The sequence below is a fragment of the Lepidochelys kempii genome, chromosome 10, assembly GCF_965140285.1.
Source record: "Lepidochelys kempii isolate rLepKem1 chromosome 10, rLepKem1.hap1, whole genome shotgun sequence".
Taxonomy (NCBI): Eukaryota; Metazoa; Chordata; order Testudines; family Cheloniidae; genus Lepidochelys; species Lepidochelys kempii.
The window spans coordinates 31,791,700-31,809,982 of record NC_136389.1 but is presented as its reverse complement, the minus strand read 5'-3'; the positions used below and the strand labels follow the sequence as shown (position 1 = coordinate 31,809,982).

At 42.7% G+C, this 18,283-nt stretch overlaps 2 protein-coding genes across 31 annotated transcripts in view; one reads left to right on the top strand and one right to left on the bottom strand.

Annotated features, from left to right (window-relative positions):
• Positions 1-18,283, bottom strand: part of MPG (N-methylpurine DNA glycosylase) — a 95,132-nt gene that overhangs the window by 16,595 nt on the left and 60,254 nt on the right. For 9 of the 19 annotated variants that reach the window (XM_073362681.2, XM_073362682.2, XM_073362687.2 and 6 more), the window contains one exon: positions 6,271-16,067. The exons of 1 other annotated variant lie outside the window; for it this stretch is intronic. The gene's annotated coding sequence lies outside the window, so the exon portion shown is untranslated. Of the gene's footprint in view, positions 1-3,076; positions 3,249-6,270; positions 16,068-18,283 lie in introns of those variants that run through there. 9 more of the 19 variants (XM_078854596.1, XM_078854597.1, XM_078854600.1 and 6 more) reach the window with 6 other exon arrangements.
• NPRL3 (NPR3 like, GATOR1 complex subunit) overlaps positions 1-18,283 on the top strand; it is a 102,422-nt gene that overhangs the window by 73,421 nt on the left and 10,718 nt on the right. For 11 of the 12 annotated variants that reach the window (XM_073362666.2, XM_073362667.2, XM_073362668.2 and 8 more), the window contains 2 exons: positions 13,642-13,831; positions 17,732-17,924. In XM_073362666.2, the coding sequence (XP_073218767.1) occupies positions 13,642-13,831; positions 17,732-17,924 (383 nt within the window). The remainder of the gene's footprint in view (positions 1-13,641; positions 13,832-17,731; positions 17,925-18,283) is intronic. The other variant, XM_073362671.2, reaches the window with a different exon arrangement.

The following is an 18,283-nucleotide window of genomic DNA, read 5'->3' as shown; positions in this document are numbered from 1 at the left end:
AAATAACTTTCACTTCATTAGTTTGGAACATTGTAAATATGAGCCAAGCTTTGCTTTCGGATATTTAAACATCAGTATTACTGGGAGTTGTGTATGGATATGTGTGGAGAATTTGGCTCATGGTTTGGAAATGTATGCTAATGTGTCTGTGCCAAGATTGATCCTGCCTATACGAATATCTCAAATGCCTAGACACATAAATGTTAAGTGCATGGAATCTGGTAGAAAGAAGTGTGTGTTGGTCTGTCCATCTCTACAGACCATGTAGCTGCATAACACTTCATGCAACTAAAATAAACTTTGGGGTGACAGCTTTATTAACAAAATAAGATATGCTGGCTACTTTTTTGGCAAAAGTTTTCAAAAGAAAATAGACTTGTGTGAAATGCACGTATTGATCCATATTGCATGAGAGAGAGAGAGAGAGAGAGAGAGAGACTACTATATAATGGCATTACTGTTAACGTCCATGTCTGTTTGTCTATGAAGGGGCCTCTTAATTCTGGGGAATGATTTTCGCATTGGTCATGGAGCCCTGTGCGCAAGAGTGATGCTGTTGTGCTAGCAGCTTCACAGGCGGTAGGAGAGGGTTAGTCTGAGCCATCCTGTACCTGTGCAGGTTCTTTTCGCTAGACTGTCTTCCTTTGAAGTCAGCATTCATAGTTCCTTGAATTTTCATTGATTTTTTTGAGGTCTTGGTTTTTTGGGTGGTTTTTCTTGAGATGAAAGGACATTTAAAGCTCTGGGAAGGTTATGAAATTAGCTAATTGGTGAACTGTTGCATACTAACTGTTGTCGGTAGCTACCGGTGTGGTACTCCACTCTTGTTGGATGATAAGTTGGCTGCGTGCGTGTTCCCTCTGTGTGCTGCCCCAGTTCTGCGCAGATAGCTAACACAGCAGACCCTGAGAGAACCTCCCCAAAACCACAGACTCTAGTAAGGTACGAAGGAACCCGAGCCAGGTTTACTGTCAAATGAAGCACAGTAATAGTTCCCTATAGAGACTACAGGGCATACTACGAATTTGTGCTCCCTGGCAATGGACTCAGCTCAGTCAGTGGCGGGACACTCCACTGCCCCCATGCTGGACAAAGATATGCACTCCGGGACCTACTTTTATACCGTTGCGGGACAGATTATTTATCATAGTTCAAACAAATCTATCCATCATGTTGTCCTTTTGACCCTGTCTTTAAGATGCACCTGCCTGTTCCTTGTTATGTATGTGGAGTGTTCTGCTGCCGTCTTGGCACAAGTTCCTCTCATTAGCACTTGTGTGTGTACGAGCCTCTAACAACCTTTTCTTGCCAACTTCTGTGAGTGGGACCTGCCTCTGGCTCACAGCCCAGCTTTGCTTATCACTGCCTGGAAGTACTTTGGTTCAGGCTTCAGGCCTCAGACTGGGCCTCTGATACAAGAATTTATGTTTCAGGACTCTTCTTACTACACTAACAAACTGGTTGGAATTTAGGGTAAAATTTCTTTAAGCTTACAGTTTGTAATTGCACTTCAGTAATTGCATCTCTCCATTGTGCATGACTCTGGAGGGAGCTAGCATCTTGACATAATTGTTAGGCGAAATTTCTTATTCTATCTTGTAGGTTTGTTTCAGTTGTTGGCAAAGTTGATCCATAATATATGGTACTCACAGTACCCGTTCGTTGTACACTTTTCAGCTGTGTCTCACTCTCTGCTCTGAGTCGATTATTGTATAATTAAAATTAATAACACAGATTTTCTTACAAAGAGGTGTTTGAGGGAGATCCCCAAATTATATGTCCAGCAGCCCCAAGAGGCAGGGAATTCCTGAATAGACACTGGGTGTGTGCCAGGCAGCAAAAGGCACGTGTGCTTGGGACTTGGTAGAAGACAAGGCAGGGAGGACAGAGCCAGACTGAAGGTTGTTCAGCTTTTAGAAAAATGAGAATTGTGTGGGCCGAAAAGTTTAATTTGAGGGGTTTTACTGAGGTTTGGCCCATTTACCATAATGATTAATACAGCAGATTTAGTTTCCTTCAGAGGATCTGAGCTCATTCTGCCTGTGTTTCTCACCAAAACACTGCTGGTTGCTATGAAGTCCTTGAGCAGCTTTTGTCAGTGAATCAGTGTTTTCAATACCTACTAGTTAATACTTGGGGGCCTGCAATGTTTTGTGAAATGAAAAGGCTGTTCATGTGAAATTCAGCCAGGCAGATGATGCATTCTCCAAACCCTCTGGAAGTGGGTCGCCGCCAAGTCCACAGGCAGCTCTCGCTCGCTTACTCTGTGTCTGCTGCTTTCGGCATCAGTTGAGGGATGTTCTGTACTTTGTTTTTTTGGATGCTGTAACACAAAGAATGTGCTTGCACTAGAAAGTGGGGCTGAATTGGGGCAACCTAATGCCCTAGGAGCACCACCACATGCTAGTGAAAATATCAATAATTAAAGCTATAGTAAGGTTAAAATAGCTCAACACACAAGATCTTGAAAAAATCAAGGTAATTCAAGGAACTAGAAAAGCAGACTTCACTGTCTAGCCAGTGGAACTTGCCAGGTGTGAGATGGCTCAGACTAACCTTCCCCCATTGCCTGAGAAGCAGCTAGCCCAAGAGCCTCAAGGCCAAATTTTTAAAGTTGTTTAGGTGCCTAGTGGGATTTTCAGACACTCCCAGGTTCCTGTCTCCCACTGATTTCAATGGGGGTTAGGAACTGTGGTATTTCTGAAAATCCCACTAGGTGACTACTCTGTATCTTATGATGCTTAAATACATTTAAAAATTTGGTTCTCTATTCTGTACAATGGACTCTTAATGACAAATGCCCTATCCATCTGTCTAGGTTCTTATATTGCCCCCTAGTATCTGAGCGCCTCGCAATATCTAATGTATTTATCCTCACAACACCCCTGTGATGCTAGACTATACCATTGTCCCCATGTTACAGATGAGGAACTGAAGCACAGGGAGATTACTGGCTTGCACGAGGTCACATATAAAGTCTGTGGCAGAGCCCAGAATTGCAGCCAGGTCTCCAGAGTCCCAGGCTAGTGTCCTAACCACTGGATCATCTTCCTCTATTATGTCCACATGTACTCACACCATGGTAATGCCAGGGAGGTCCACCCTTCCCCTTCTCTTTGGGTAGGCTGGGTTCAGATGGTCTGGGCTGTTTCCTAGAAGAGCTTGGGTTCAGCTGCTATCTTCCTGTGCTGGGAGCCCTTTTTGTGACCATTGATCTCTGATAACAGCTGTGCAGTGGACTCAGGCATCTACAGTTAAGGAACAAAATGCTACTAGAAGAACACTTACATAGTAAACATGCATTGCCTTTGAGAAATTTTAATTTAAATGTGGGGTGTATGTCTATAGATCCATTTCCAATAAAACAACGTAATTTATTGTAATGCAAAGCATTACATTAAAGTCTTCAGTCTGCCTTCAGAATTACAGGGTTTTGGGGTTTTTTTTAGTATTCTGTCCTGTAGAAGATCTAAAGTGCCTGGAACTTTGCTATCAAGTTGACCAACTAGAACTGTACATTGATTCTGTAGGTTTAAACTACAGGGCATATTCTTATACATGTTCCAGTAAATGTTTTCCAAAATACATGCTGTGCTGGACTCTTAAATCTTTGGTCATTGCTCTTAGCCTGAGTGCAGTCAAAGTTTAATAGTTCTTTCATAGATTTTAAGGCCAGATCATGTGAGCACAGGCCATAAATTTTCACCTGGAAATTACTGCATCAGGCCCATAACTTCTGGTATATTTAAGTCGATGGGATGATTGTTTTCAAAAGTGATGGAGAACTCACCAGCTCTCAAGGTAAATTGTTTCTAGGTCGCTTAATTACTCCCACCGTTTAAATTTATCTCTTAGATATGCCAAATAGATTGAGATTCTTAAGTCTCAATGCCAGGTACGTTTTCTAGACCTCAAATCGTTTTCTGAACCCTCTCCATATTGTCAATATCCCTTTTCCAGTGTGGACACCAGAACTGGACACAGTATCCAGTAATGGTTGCATCAATGCCATGTACAGAAGTAATGCCACTTCCTTATTCCTAGTCAGTATTCACCTGCTTCTAGCAATAGATCTGCATTGTTGAGTCTAGAAGGGCATTGAGTCCTGATCTCTAGCCCCACCCCTCTAGCACCTACCACAGTCTGATACTTTCTGATTGCAAATGGTATTGGTCCTCAGTGGCTTTCCAAGAAAGTTTGGGCCAAAATCTGAGTACTTTGGTCAAATTAATCTCCTTTCCATAGTTACTCTTTCTTGTCGGCATTTGCACAGGAAACAGAATGTTAGTTGTTTAATTGATCTCAGGATTGGTGGCATTATGCTGAGGCCTCCAAGACTGTTTGTTTGAGATTTATTTTATCCCTTGGAGTTAAGGGTGATGCAACCCTATTTTATTAACTCTCTGTTCAGAAGTGTGTATAGTTTTCTCCTTTTTGCTGGAAGGGCCTGGACTGCAGTACATGCTAGGGTTGCTGTGACCGCAGCATGGGGAATGCAGGGATTTCCTTGCTGGAATGCCTCAATCTGTTTTGGAGCTGTGGGAATTCTTTGCCTGCTGTCATATTTGGAATAGGGACAAGTTCATCTTAGGGGTCAGCTTGTCTACACAAAAGCTTAGTTTGTTGCAAGCTGGGGTGTAAATCTACCTCACACTAGCCTGCTATGTACTAAACATCTGTGTGGACCCTGCTGCCACACACTAGTGCACTTTGCTATACATCGGTTTCAAAGAGGGATAGATCAAAGTGTACAAGGGAACTTGTAGGCCACAGCAACTGCGTCCAGCTAGACCCTTAGTGCACTGTGTAGACAAGCTCTAGTCCACACCAGGGGGGGTGTAAATTTCTAATGCACACCAGTATGTTGCTAACTGAAAGTTCTTCAAGTTATTGTCCCTATGGGTGCTGCACCACAGGATGTGCCCACACCATTGCGCTCTCCATCAGAGATTATAGTCAGCAGTGCCTGCGGGTCCAGGCCTGTGGTTCATCGTCAGCAGAGAGCCATTACTTACACCATGTTCTTCCCTTTTGGTTTTTCAACTGCCCCAAGAGTCTTTACAAAGCTCCTCTCTGTCATCACAGCTCACTTGTGTCAACAGAGAATAAGTTTTCCCCCTATCTGGACGATTGGCTCCTTAAGGGTCACTCCTTCCTGGAGGTCCAGTCAGTATCTAACAAGGCCTTGTTTCATTCCCTGGGCCTTCCTCTGAACATGGACGTGTCTACCCTAACTCTGGTACAGCGCATAGACTTTATCAGAGTCACTCTGGACTCCTCAACTCTCAGGGCTACCTACTTGCAGACAGGTTTGCCACAATGACGTACCTGTGAACAGGTTCACCACAGTCTTATATCCACCCTGCAGCAGCGCCCATAATCTAAAGTGTACCTCCGAGAGTTTTCGACTCCCTCAGCTGGTGGAAGGATCCTCTCAAGATCTGTGTGAAAGTTCTGTTTTTGAATCCACCCCTGCTGGCTAGCGGGGAGGCCCATCTCCAGGGCCCAAGGCAAATGGTCTCCCCCAGGAACATCCCTCCACATCAACATTCTTGAACTCAGGGCAGTTTGCCTCACATGCCAGTACTTCCTTCGCAATATCAAGGGCCTCTCAGTCAAGGTAATGTTGGACAACAGAGCGGTAATGTACTAGATAAATGGTTAAGTGGAAGCAAGATCCCAGTCCTTATGTACAGAACCACTGAAACTGTGGAGCTGGTACATATCCCATCTCATACACACCTCTGCGGTCTACTTGCCAGGCCTGCAAAACACTGCAACGGATTTCCTGAGCAGGCACTTCCACCAGGACCATGAGTGGGAACTCAGCAACTCAGTCTTTCAGAGTATTTACCAGTCCTGGGGCCTTCTGCAAGTGGATCTCTTTGCAACACCATCCAATGCAAAGTGCCAACACTTCTTCTTGAGGAAGGCATATGGTTGCTACTCCATAGGGGATGCTCTTGTAGTGCCTTTGTGGCTGAGGCAAGTGGTGTGGTTCCTGGGTCTGCTTCACCTCTCCCTACTAACTCCTGTAGGCCTTCCTCTCACAGTGGATCTCCTGACACTGGACTTGGGCATAACCCATCCCAGTCTCTCATCTCTGCATGTCAAGGCCTGGCTCCTTGATGGTTCCTGGACAAAGAATTGGGCAGCTCTCGTGGAGTTCAGTCTGTACTCTTGAACAGCAGGAAACCTGCCATGAGAAAACTGCAGAAGTGGAGGTGTTTGCACGTCTGGTGTACTCATTGATCTGTATCTGCCTCTGAATTTCTCCTCATGGATGATGTTCATTAACTTTTAGATTTAAAAACACAAGGTTGTCACTGAGCTCCATTAGGGTTCACTGGGCAGCAATTACAACCTTTCTTCCACCAGTGGAAGGATTTATGGTCTTTGCTTACCCTACCATAGTCAGGTTCCTCAAGGGTTTGTTGTATCTATTTCCTCATGTCAAGGACTCCATGCCACCCTAGGATCTTCATCTGGTTCTCAGTGCTTTAAAGAACTCTGTTTGAACCCATGGGTAATTGCTTGCTTCTCCACCTGTCCTTCAAGACTTTATTCCAGTTTAGCCATAACCTCAGCCAGAAAGGTAGGAGAGCTAGGGGCGATCCCTCTTTACACTACACTACCTTTTACCGTGAGAAGGTGACCGTATGCCCCTATCCTCATTCCCTGCCTCCCGGTCTCTTCAGAATTCCATATCAATCAGTATATTAGTCTACCGGTATTTTACCCCCAAACTTCATTCCTCGAGGGAGGAGGCTGTCCTCCATTCTCTGGATGTGAGAAGGGCCCATGCCTTTCACCTCAACAGAATAAGACCTTCCAGGGTTTCCAACAGGCTTTTTATCTCCTGTGCCAAGAGAATGAAGGAACAGCCAGTTTCCACTCAGTCTACTGAAGTGGGTTTTTGGGTGCACTCGAGCTTGTTGCAAAGCTGCTGGAGTGTATCCCCGACCTTGAATTACTGCCCATTCCACCAGGGCCTGTTTCACCTCTTTAGCCCTTAAATTCATACTCACATTGTGGACATCTGCAGCAGCAACCTGGTTCTACAACCAAGCGATTGCCAGGCACTGTGCTATCTTAGTTGCTTCCAGATATGCCCTTTGGTCATGCTAGCCTCAGAACTGTGCTGGATCTGCCTCCTCAGCTCCCACCTCCATGTTGTTACTGCTTGGGAGTGGAGCACCCCGAGGGACAATAACTTGAAAAGGAGAAGTTACTTACCTATACAGTAACTTGAGTACTTTGAGATGAATTGTCCCTATGAGTGCTTCGCCTCCCACCTGCCTTCCACTCTGCTGCAGAGTCTTCTGGGCTACATAGTTGAGAAGGAACTGGAGTGGCAGCAGGTCTACATCTCCCTGTATACCCTCACACTGGAGCACAAGGATGTATGGTGTATAGGCACAGATCCATGGGCACTGCTGACTAAAATCTTCGCTCAAGAGTGCATAGGTATGTGTGTTGTACCAATAAAATAAAAAACCAGCAGGATCTTATTAAAGGGAAAAAGGCAAAATACCACATTTATTGTGAATACAGAAAGAATCATAGTAAGCAGTTAGTTATAGCTATAACATTCCATTCAATCTCATATTTATTCTCACATTCATTCATACACACACACACACACACAGGTTCTGCAAGGTTGTTATCATAGTTACCAGCCTTAGAGTTGCTCATGCCAAGTCACTGGCCAGGTGGCCTGGACATGAGGAGGGAGCAGGGCCTTGTCAGATGCTCATCTGATGCTCCTGGAAGTTGGTTTGCAGAATCAGACCCCAAAGTTCTCACTTTTTAGAGTCTATTTTTATAGGAATTTCTTCCTATGCCAGTCTATGGGAATTGTTTCATCATGCTGTTGCTGAATCAATCAGCAGATAGCACATTCCTGACGGCTCCAAGATGTTATCTTGTTCTTTGGTTCTCCCATTCTTGAGGCTGTTGGGTGGATTCCAGTCTGCCCTCCGGGGGGGGGGGGGTCCTCTGGTTATTTCCACTTGACGCCTTCTTCAGCAGATGGACACTGGATTCTTAGGCTGGCACCTCCCTGATCATTCAGTTATTATCCACACCCAGCATCCATCCACATACATCCTCTATCTCTATTTTAATCACAATGGTTAATACAACAAAAGGGCGGGGAGTCTCTGGGTGCTGTTTCTGTTGTTAGAGTATTGCTTTGAGTCTCTCTCTCTTGTGAATTGCTTTGAGAACAGACTCTGTCTTAGAATGTACTAACACAATTAGCAGCTTGCAAGTTTCACACATAGAGGGAGAGAAACAGTACCAAAAACCAAGAGACCTCTTAATTAGTTATACCCTGGAATTTAAACTCTGGGGAATCAAACTCATTTGTGATTTTAATACAGAACTTCTTTAATATGATCCAACATAATCCCCCTTTTGACACTAAGATTTATAATCGTCAGTGTCACTTTCTATGTAGCCTATTCAAGAGAAAGTACTGTGAGGCAATTTGAGTTTGTGATTCCAATTCATGCCACATACATGATCCTAGTGATGTATCTTTACTACAAGGTTCTGGGGCAACAGGCAAGGTGAGGCACACCCACTTTTGAGGAGTCCGTTCGGTACAACCTCTAGTGTCCAATAGCTTCCCTCCCTCCCCAGCCCACTGGCTCAAGGTCCAGGGTAGCCAAAAGGATCCCATGTGTAATATGGGGAGTGGGTTAACCTTCAATACCTTTGCCTCCAGGGACTGTTGGTGTGCAATTTTGACAACAATTTCTCCCATTAACAAGTCTGGTTTACAATAGTGGAAACATATTGCATCCATTCATATTGATAAGTGTCAAACAATGATCTCTTTCTTTTTTAACAAATGCATCAAACCCTTAATATTTCCCAATATGACCCAGAACATTTTGTGTTCCAAAGTAGCTAGGGCAAGTATCTGCATTTCAGTGCATCCCATAGCTATGGCTGTGTAGTTTCCTATTTCTAATATTTTTTTTTCCTTATGGATAAGCCATGTGGTAGTATTAAGCCATTACTAAAGATTCCATTGGCCTTTTAGGTTACCCAGACCAATTTGGACCAAGTCTACATTGGCATGTACTTGTTTTTGTATCAGGCTGTCCTGTAGCTGGGACAGAAAGCTTAATTTATTTTTAAGTTCCTGCAGGTCTTCAGTATTTTTTTTTTAAACACATAACAGTGCGAGCAACAACACAAAACACAAGACAAAACATAGAACACAGAACACAATTTCTATTGTGACAGTAGATTCATGGTATTGGGTTGCTTTTCAGCTGGCAGCTTTTCCTGATTTTCTGAAAGAAAAAAAGAACATGTTTCTACCCCTTTTGGGGTGGCAGATTATTGCTTAAAATATTTCTTTTACAAATACCCTTGCTGATTGCAGGCAAAACAGAGAAATTGCCCCCATATTTTCCTGTTTTTGTTCTATAGGCAGGCCAGGTTTCAAAGGCTTTTATCTTTTAAGGGTTATGGGGAAATTATCCCACTGTTTAGTCATTAAATCCCTGAGTTTTCCTTCTTATACAGCAGACCAAGTTTATAATGTTTTTCCTGCTGTGTTAAGCTTTAAGTTTTATTTACAGGTAATAACTGAGAAGCATCATTACCATACGACCTTAAAGGATTTTTCCAAAAATCATACACACTATACGTTGTTACAGGGATACTTATTATCATTAAATTTATTAAAATTATCTTGTTATCCCATGCCTTTTATTTAGACAATTTGTTTGCTGACCAGGTATGTCCTTTATCTGCAGCTCCTTTGTGCTGCTAGTTCTTTCCTTCCTTTATCATTTAGGTAATTTGCATTTTCACAGAAACTTCCTGCTTTTGGATTTAAAGCCATCAGCAGCTCAGAGACTCTATCTTAAAAGGGACACAATCAACTTTCACCAGAGTTTTGATTGCTGTGTGTTTTGGAAGCAGAAGTTAAAAGTAATCTGAAAAAGAAAACCCAACCTATTGTGGCTCCCTTTGGAGCCCTAATAGCATTTTAATTAAGTAGCATGGTATGTTTGCATTTCTTTTGCCCCTTCTACAATATACCCTGCACATGTTCTGGGGCAAATGCACATTCCTTCCATAGTTTAACTTCTATAACATTATCCAGATCCATTTTTACATAAGGTGTCTCTTTTTTTGCTTACAGAGTTTTCATGTACCTTTATCAAAGTGACAGTCTGATTACTCAGAGCCATTTTAAGACTGTGTTTCTAACATTGCTTCTTTTTGTTTTGTGCACCTCACCCCTGCTGTTGCTTCAGAGAGGCACTGTCTTTTTTTAATTTTTTTTTTTTACTACAACTCTCATCTGCTATTTTGTTACAAAAACAAACAAACAAAAAGAATCCAATTTTTTTTTTTATATTCTCCTGATTTTGACTGCCCTGCTGCAGCCACAACTTAAAAACATTTTAAATTTTGTAAAGCATTGAGTTACCTTTTAAGGGTTAAATGCCAAATCCCAAAGCCAAACAACACTAATTACCTGTGTCTAGCAAAAAGGTCTGTCAGTTTTGCAACTTTGAATTAAAGAGTCAAATGGATTTTTAGTGGCATTATTTAAAACAAAAACAAAACTAACTGGTCCTTAGAACTTTACATATTTACACACACACAGACAGATACATACACATTTTCTTTTCCTTAACATCCCTTCCACACTGCTCTGTTTTTTACATCTTTACATTCCCTTTATACATTTGAGGCAGTTAAGTTCCAATAGAACCCTCTTATGTTCTTTTAGCAAATTTGACTAAATTGTCCAGTCAAATGATTTTAATCAGATAGTTTATTTTTGCCTGGCTAATTTACAGACATTCCTTTGGAAAAGGGCCCATTTTTCTTTCAGAATGGCTGCAAAGAAACCAAGAATGCTCTAACACTTTTCCTTTTTAACATTTTCGGTTAAAAGTTGTTTGGGTGAAATACAAAGTTTAACTGCTTAATTCCCTCCAGCCTCTGCAGAGTTAACTTTTTTTTTTTTTTACTCTCTTTTCTCTTTGTAATTATGCCTGGGGGTGCCGTACATAGGACCTTCTCCCCCTTTACCTGCCTCCCTCCAGCCTCTGCAGAGTTAACTTTTTCACTCCTTTTGTATTCTTGGAGTGCCTCTTTCACTATTTTCAGCTGGCTTTGGGTATTTGTAGCCAGCACCTTCCAATTGTCTGCTCCCTTTTCCATTTGTGCCTTTTCCTCTTTACATGAAGACAAGCGGAGGGAAGAATCCTTACATGCCTCCCACAACAACCAAATTGCTGCTGCATCTCTTTTGGCAGCACTAGAAGGTTTGTATATGAGGATATACTGAGCCAATCTATCCTCTAGGTCCGAAATAGTGCAGACATCAGCTAGGGCTTGTTTAGTCCAAGGACTGTGCCCAAATTTTTGAAGGATTTGTTTAAAAGGTGTAATTTCTTTAACAAAAGGTGAGGTTGGAGTTCCTTCTGACTCCATTCCTCCCTCTAGTACTGGCTCACCCTGTTTTCTTTTAAACATCTTAACATGGATATTTCAATCTCTTTGTCACTGCTGGTATTACTTAGCAAGTGACACAGCCTAGATTCTGAAATCATAGCTTAATCTATGCGTTTTTCCCCTGCTACCTTCCCGGAGGCCAGCAGGTCCCCTGCTACCTTCCCAGAGGCCAGCAGGTCCAGTTTACCTATTTCTCCCTGCTACCTTCTCGGAGGCCAGCAGGTCCCCTGCTACCTTCTCGGAGGCCAGCAGGTCTGATTTAATCTGTTTTCCCTACTACCTTCTCGGAGGCCAGCAGGTCCCCTGCTACCTTCTCAGAGGCCAGCAGGTCTGGTTTAATCTGTTTTTCCTGCTACCTTCTCGGAGGCCAGCAGGTCCCCTGCTACCTTCTCGGAGGCCAGCAGGTCTGGTTAACCTAATAGAAATGCCTAGCTCACTAGAGCTGGCAGTGTGCACACCAATATTTACAATAACTGAGGTTTTTTACCAATATTCCCCCTTTCGCAATTCTCCACCAAAATGTTGTACCAATAAAATAAAAAACCAGCAGGATCTTATTAAAGGGAAAAAGGCAAAATACCACATTTATTGTGAATACAGAAAGAATCATAGTAAGCAGTTAGTTATAGCTATAACATTCCATTCAATCTCATATTTATTCTCACATTCATTCATTCATACACACACACACACACACAGGTTCTGCAAGGTTGTTATCATAGTTACCAGCCTTAGAGTTGCTCATGCCAAGTCACTGGCCAGGTGGCCTGGACATGAGGAGGGAGCAGGGCCTTGTCAGATGCTCATCTGATGCTCCTGGAAGTTGGTTTGCAGAATCAGACCCCAAAGTTCTCACTTTTTAGAGTCTATTTTTATAGGAATTTCTTCCTATGCCAGTCTATGGGAATTGCTTCATCATGCTGTTGCTGAATCAATCAGCAGATAGCACATTCCTGACGGCTCCAAGATGTTATCTTGTTCTTTGGTTCTCCCATTCTTGAGGCTGTTGGGTGGATTCCAGTCTGCCCTCCGGGGGGGGGGGGGGGGGTCCTCTGGTTATTTCCACTTGACGCCTTCTTCAGCAGATGGACACTGGATTCTTAGGCTGGCACCTCCCTGATCATTCAGTTATTATCCACACCCAGCATCCATCCACATACATCCTCTATCTGTATTTTAATCACAATTGTTAATACAACAAAAGGGCGGGGAGTCTCTGGGTGCTGTTTCTGTTGTTAGAGTATTGCTTTGAGTCTCTCTCTCTTGTGAATTGCTTTGAGAACAGACTCTGTCTTAGAATGTACTAACACAATTAGCAGCTTGCAAGTTTCACACATAGAGGGAGAGAAACAGTACCAAAAACCAAGAGACCTCTTAATTAGTAATACCCTGGAATTTAAACTCTGGGGAATCAAACTCATTTGTGATTTTAATACAGAACTTCTTTAATATGATCCAACATGTGCACGTCATACAGTGGAGCACCCATCATAACAAAACAGCTCGAAGAATGCGTTACTGTGCTGGTAAATAACCTCTCTTTCCTTAGGGCATGTTAATGCAGTACTGTTTGAAATAGGACTACATTAATGTACACTAGGAAACTTTAATGCGCACTAGCAGGGTCCACATAGGCCAGTTAGTGTGCAACATGCTCATGTGCATTAGAATTTACACCCCTCTGATCCAAACTAACATAGCATGTAGTCAGGCCCTTAGTGCATGGCAGGCTAGTGCGCCACAGACTTATACCCCAGCTTGTCATTAACTAAACGTGTGTAGACAAGTCTGAGTCTGTCAGAGTCTCAAGGTCAGCAACAGTTCAGTAACGCTGCTTAGTTTGCCTTACATATCATGAATATTTGGTTTCTGGACAAACATACTAACTTAGTGGTCTGGAAAAAGGCATAGACTCTGTTTTATTGGCGATGTGCAACAAAATGCATTGGAATAGGGTTACAAGAACCCAGGGCAAGTTTTCAAGTGCTCAACCAATTGCTAAGGAGAGACCCTGCCTCTGTTTGAGCAATTCTTTAGTGTGCATCCCCACAGGGCCTTAGAGTACCTTGTGCATTAACTCCCTCTTGCTTTTGAACTGTACTGTGCTCTGAGTGCTTGCCTGAAATGCTAGCTTTTGTTTTGCAGACTCAGCTTATACAGATGGTGATATGGATGCTCCAGCATCGCCTTCTTATCCAGCTCCACACATATGTCTGTTTGATGGTGCCCCCGAATGAGGAGGATTTCCGAGCTCAAGATGAAGACATGCCCTTCACTGCCAGAGTTGGAGGCAGAAGTCTAAGCACTCCCAATGCTCTCAGCTTCGGCTCCCCAAGTATGAATACACTTCCTTTTCCCACTGTAAACAAGTCTGTATTTGCCTTTAGAGATTATCATAGGCCCTATCTAGAGTAGGAGAGTAGGTAGTGTTTTATAATGTGATAGTCAATGTGCCTTAGCTAACATGATTTTAAACAGACTTTGCAGTAAGTCTAGGTAGGGCAAGTCATATTTAACAGTGTGTTAGCTGATCTAGGTCAGCCCTGGGCTGGAGAACCAAGAATTGGCGAACTTCTTGGCGGCCATTAAAGCTCTCTTATCAAATGCCTGCAGGCCATTCTAGTCACCCAGTTCTTGATCAGCCTCTTCCTATCTGCTTAGTCCTGACAGTCTGTTTCCATTAATTCTGTCAAGAAGTCCTTTTAGGCATCCTTCCTAAGTGACCCAGGTGTTCTTCCAGATAGACAGCTGGTATCTACATGGATGTCCATAATCAGAAACAGAATGAGGGAGTTTTAAACAAAGTGCTTGCGAGAAAACATGCTCCAAACAGCAGTGGAATCCTTGGGTTATAGTTGATGTCTTTAAGGAAACAAATGTTTACAATTTCGCTTTCTTCTCGCTTAACTCCCCGAGCTCCTTCCATTGCCATGCTTTGAGGTCAGCTCTGGGACAGTGTTCTTACCAAAGCCAAAATGTGGTGCTGAAGTCCTAAATTGGTCAAAAACCTTGTCAAGGAAACTGATGTGTGTTTGTTCAGCTGTCTGTGTCCTGCGGTATTCCCAGAAGCATGGTTGTTAATTATGGGGCATTCTGCAGGACATTATTTCTCTAAGGAAAATGAATTAGAGCTGAGGTCTTGGAGCCTAAAAATTGTTGTTGGCTCATGAGACTAAACCTGTCCAGGAAACCTTTCCTATTGGTAAAATAAGCCTGAACTTGGTTCATTCTATTCGGCTTAATGCTGTGGCAGAGCATCCAGTTCTAACAGGGATGCATGATAGACCCACAAGAAATAGCTCATTCTCAAAATTAGCTTCAGTCAGGCTACGTTGCATTGAGTAAAATACCAAGGAGTGTGTGTGCACACATGCCAAGTTCTGTTTTTTTGGGAGAGTGAATGTCAGTAGTAAGGTCTTGGTGAGGGAGCCTTGTATTGTGTTACCTTTGTCGCAGAGCCCCCGCATATTTGCTCTCAGCATCTAGTGCACCAGTTTGTGGAATCTCATATATGTTTGCTCCAAAGCGGCCATGCCTTCTCCTGACAGTGTCTCCACTCTTCAGTTGAGAACTCAGCCTGGGTAAGGGGTTTTGTAATAATAGAAATCCATAAAACCAAAGGGAATTAAACTACAAAAGCTAGTTAAAGTAAGACCAAATGGCTGACAGCAAATTAAGGTCAAACTCAGATATTCACTCTTCACATTGGGTCTCTGCACAATGCATGCTGTGGGTTCACTGTCATACCTAGGCCTAGCCAGAAGAGCTAAAGGGGGCAACGGGGTTTAGTTTTTCATTTCCTTGTTCAGTAATTTTAAATGGGACTCATAACTGTCCTTTTAACCTGATGCTTTGAGGTTTAATTGATAAATTTTGAGTCCTTTAGTTCATAAATCTTTTATGATTGCTTAGTGCCTTTTTATTTACCTGCTTAAAGGTAACTTGCAAATTAAAAGAATGGGTATTTGCCCCCATTTTATCTCTGTGCTGTGTAAAGAAGATCTGGATGGAAGGGATCTTTAAAGGGTGTTGTTTTTTTTTTAACCTTTTAAATACCAGGAATGTCTGGTCTGTCTTTGACATTTAGTATGGACTGGCTCTCAGCTGAAGGGGTTTCATAGATTCTTTGGGCAGATGGGACCATTTGTGATTATCTAGTCTGACCTCCTGTATCACACTGGTCATAGAGCTTCTCTAAAATAATTACCAGAGCAGATCGTTTAGAAAAACATCCCCTCTTTATTTTAAAATTGTCAGTGATGGAGAATCTACCACAACCCCTGATAAAATGTTCCAATGGTTAAATATTCTCACCGTAAAAAAAATTGTGTTCTTTCCCGTCTGAATTTGTCTAGCTTCAGCTTCCAGCCATTGGATTGTGTTATAGCTTTCTCTGGGTAGGGATAATGGATCTTATCAAAAAGGACTTTCCTCAAGTGTTGGAGTTAAATAGGTGTTAAACTTAACACAAAGCAGATATTTAAACAGTCTGAATTAATATAGTTTCTTAGGTTTCACTTACATGGTTTGTTTAATGCCATTATCCTGGTTCTCCAGTTGTCAATAGCCATCTGGGAAAAACAAGAGGCTACAAGTGAATTTTTACTGTGGGGGTAGGAGGAAGTTTTGAGGCCGCCTTTGACCCCTTTTTTCCCCTTTATAATGATGGATAAACTCACAATTTTTCTTTCCTTTGCTAGGTATCTTTAAGGACAGTCATATAGAACTGTTGTATTTATAACTCCTCCCAGCAGATAGTTCTGTGATTGCAGCATAGCTTCCTTACATTCTCTTCTACCTACCCTCCCAACTGCTCTACTTTTCTCATTGCCACTTCATGTTGTTTAAACTAGAGCTGTCTGGGCATTTTCTACCCAAGTTTTTCAGGGAGAAGGTGGTTTTTCCAGAGTTGAATTTTCCACAGGAGAAATGTTTGTTTCTATTTTCCACCGGGGAAAATCAAAACAAAATGTTTCAGCTCTGTTTGACATTAATCTCTGTGTCTGCCTGAGCCATCACAGTGCCCTATGAGTAGTTCGCATACCTCATGTCCCCAAATCTCCTTATGGACTGATCTCTGCATCATGATCATGGGAGGCTTAGTCTGGGGCCTGGAAGCCTGGCCAATAGAGGAAAATGGGGGCATGAGGCACTAGCTCTGGGGTTTTCCCAGTGCTAAAGAAGGAATGCAAACCCTGTCCCAGCAGTTCCCATTCGTAACTTCCCAATGCCAGTGCCTGCACTGTTTATTATTTGTAGTCTCATATATTTATTTCCCACTCCTCCCCATGTTGCGGTTTCATCTTCTTTGCTATGCATCACCAGTTTATAAAGCTCATTAGATATGTTGTTTCTGGTTCTGTATTTAATCACTCTCCCAGTCATATCAGATGGTAAGAATGGCTCTACTGGGTCAGACCAATGGTCCATCTAGCCTAGTATCCTGTTTTCTGACAGTGGGGAGTGCTAGGTGCTTCAGAGGAATGAACAGAACAGGGCAATTATAGATTGATCCATCCCCTGTCATCTAGTCCCAGCTTTTGTCAGCCAGAGGTGCAGGGATACCTGCAGCTTGGGGTTACGTCCCTGACCATCTTGGCTAATAGCCATTCCTCCGTGAACTTCTCTTTATTTTTTTTTTTTTTAAGCCCAATTACACTTTTGGTCTTCACAATATCCCCAGGCAACAAGTTCCATAGGTTGACTGTATGTTGTGTGAAGAATTTCCTTACATTTGTTTTAAAACTGCTGCCTGTTAATTTTATCACGTGACCTCTGGTTCTTTTGTGTTGTGTGAAGGAGTAAATAATACTTTCCTATCACTTTCTCCACATCATTCATGGGTTTGTAGACTTCTCTCATATCCCCCTTTAGAGCATACCATTATTCCCAGAAACTGAAACTTACCTCCTAGGCAGCATGCCTTGGATGCACTTCCAAGGAGTCCACCCACCCTAGGAAATGTGCAGATATCTGTGCAGTCCCCATTTTCAAGAAAATCCTTATGTCCCAATAATATTTTGTATGTTGCCCCAAATTACCCATTACTTGTCTACAAACCCAACAAATTCTGCCAAGAGAACCAAATTCCCTGTCCTCATCTAATTGCTTGCAGGCAGTTCCCATGTCATGTTTCCAGGCCCCCTTTCTTTCCTATACTAAGCTGATGGGTTTGCTTGGAAGGAACCTGCTAGTTTGCACTCTTCACAGCATCATATTATTTCCGATTTTACAGCCAGTAGTGATGATATGACTCTCACAAGCCCTAGTATGGATAATTCCAGTGCTGAGCTGATACCTGGTGGTGACTCCCCATTGAATAAACGGATGACCGAGAACCTACTAGCGAGCTTATCTGAACATGAGCGGGAAGCTATCTTCAATGTCCCTGCTGCACAGAATCCAGAGGATCTCCGCATGTTTGCAAGGTAGGGAGAATGTAACCTCCCTTCTCATTCCCCCTTTGCAATTAATCTCTGCATTAGCACTGTAGGGAGGGTGGGGTGAGGGTGCATCTTGGAAGATTAAATTTCTGGCTCTTATTCCCGCGGTGACCTCTTCACCAGTGCTTGTTGGTGTCTGACACTAGCTGTTGGCCAGGTTTTTAATTAGTGCCCTAAGAATATTTTGTTAATAAGCTCTGGATGTACATAAAGGCTCTGAGACCCTCTGATGAGTAGTGCATTCTCAGGTCTGACTGCCCACCAGTTGTCTTGTGTGGTTCTGAGAGTGTCTCACTCTTGAGAACACAAAATTGAATTTGCATAGCCTGAAAACAAGCTCAAAG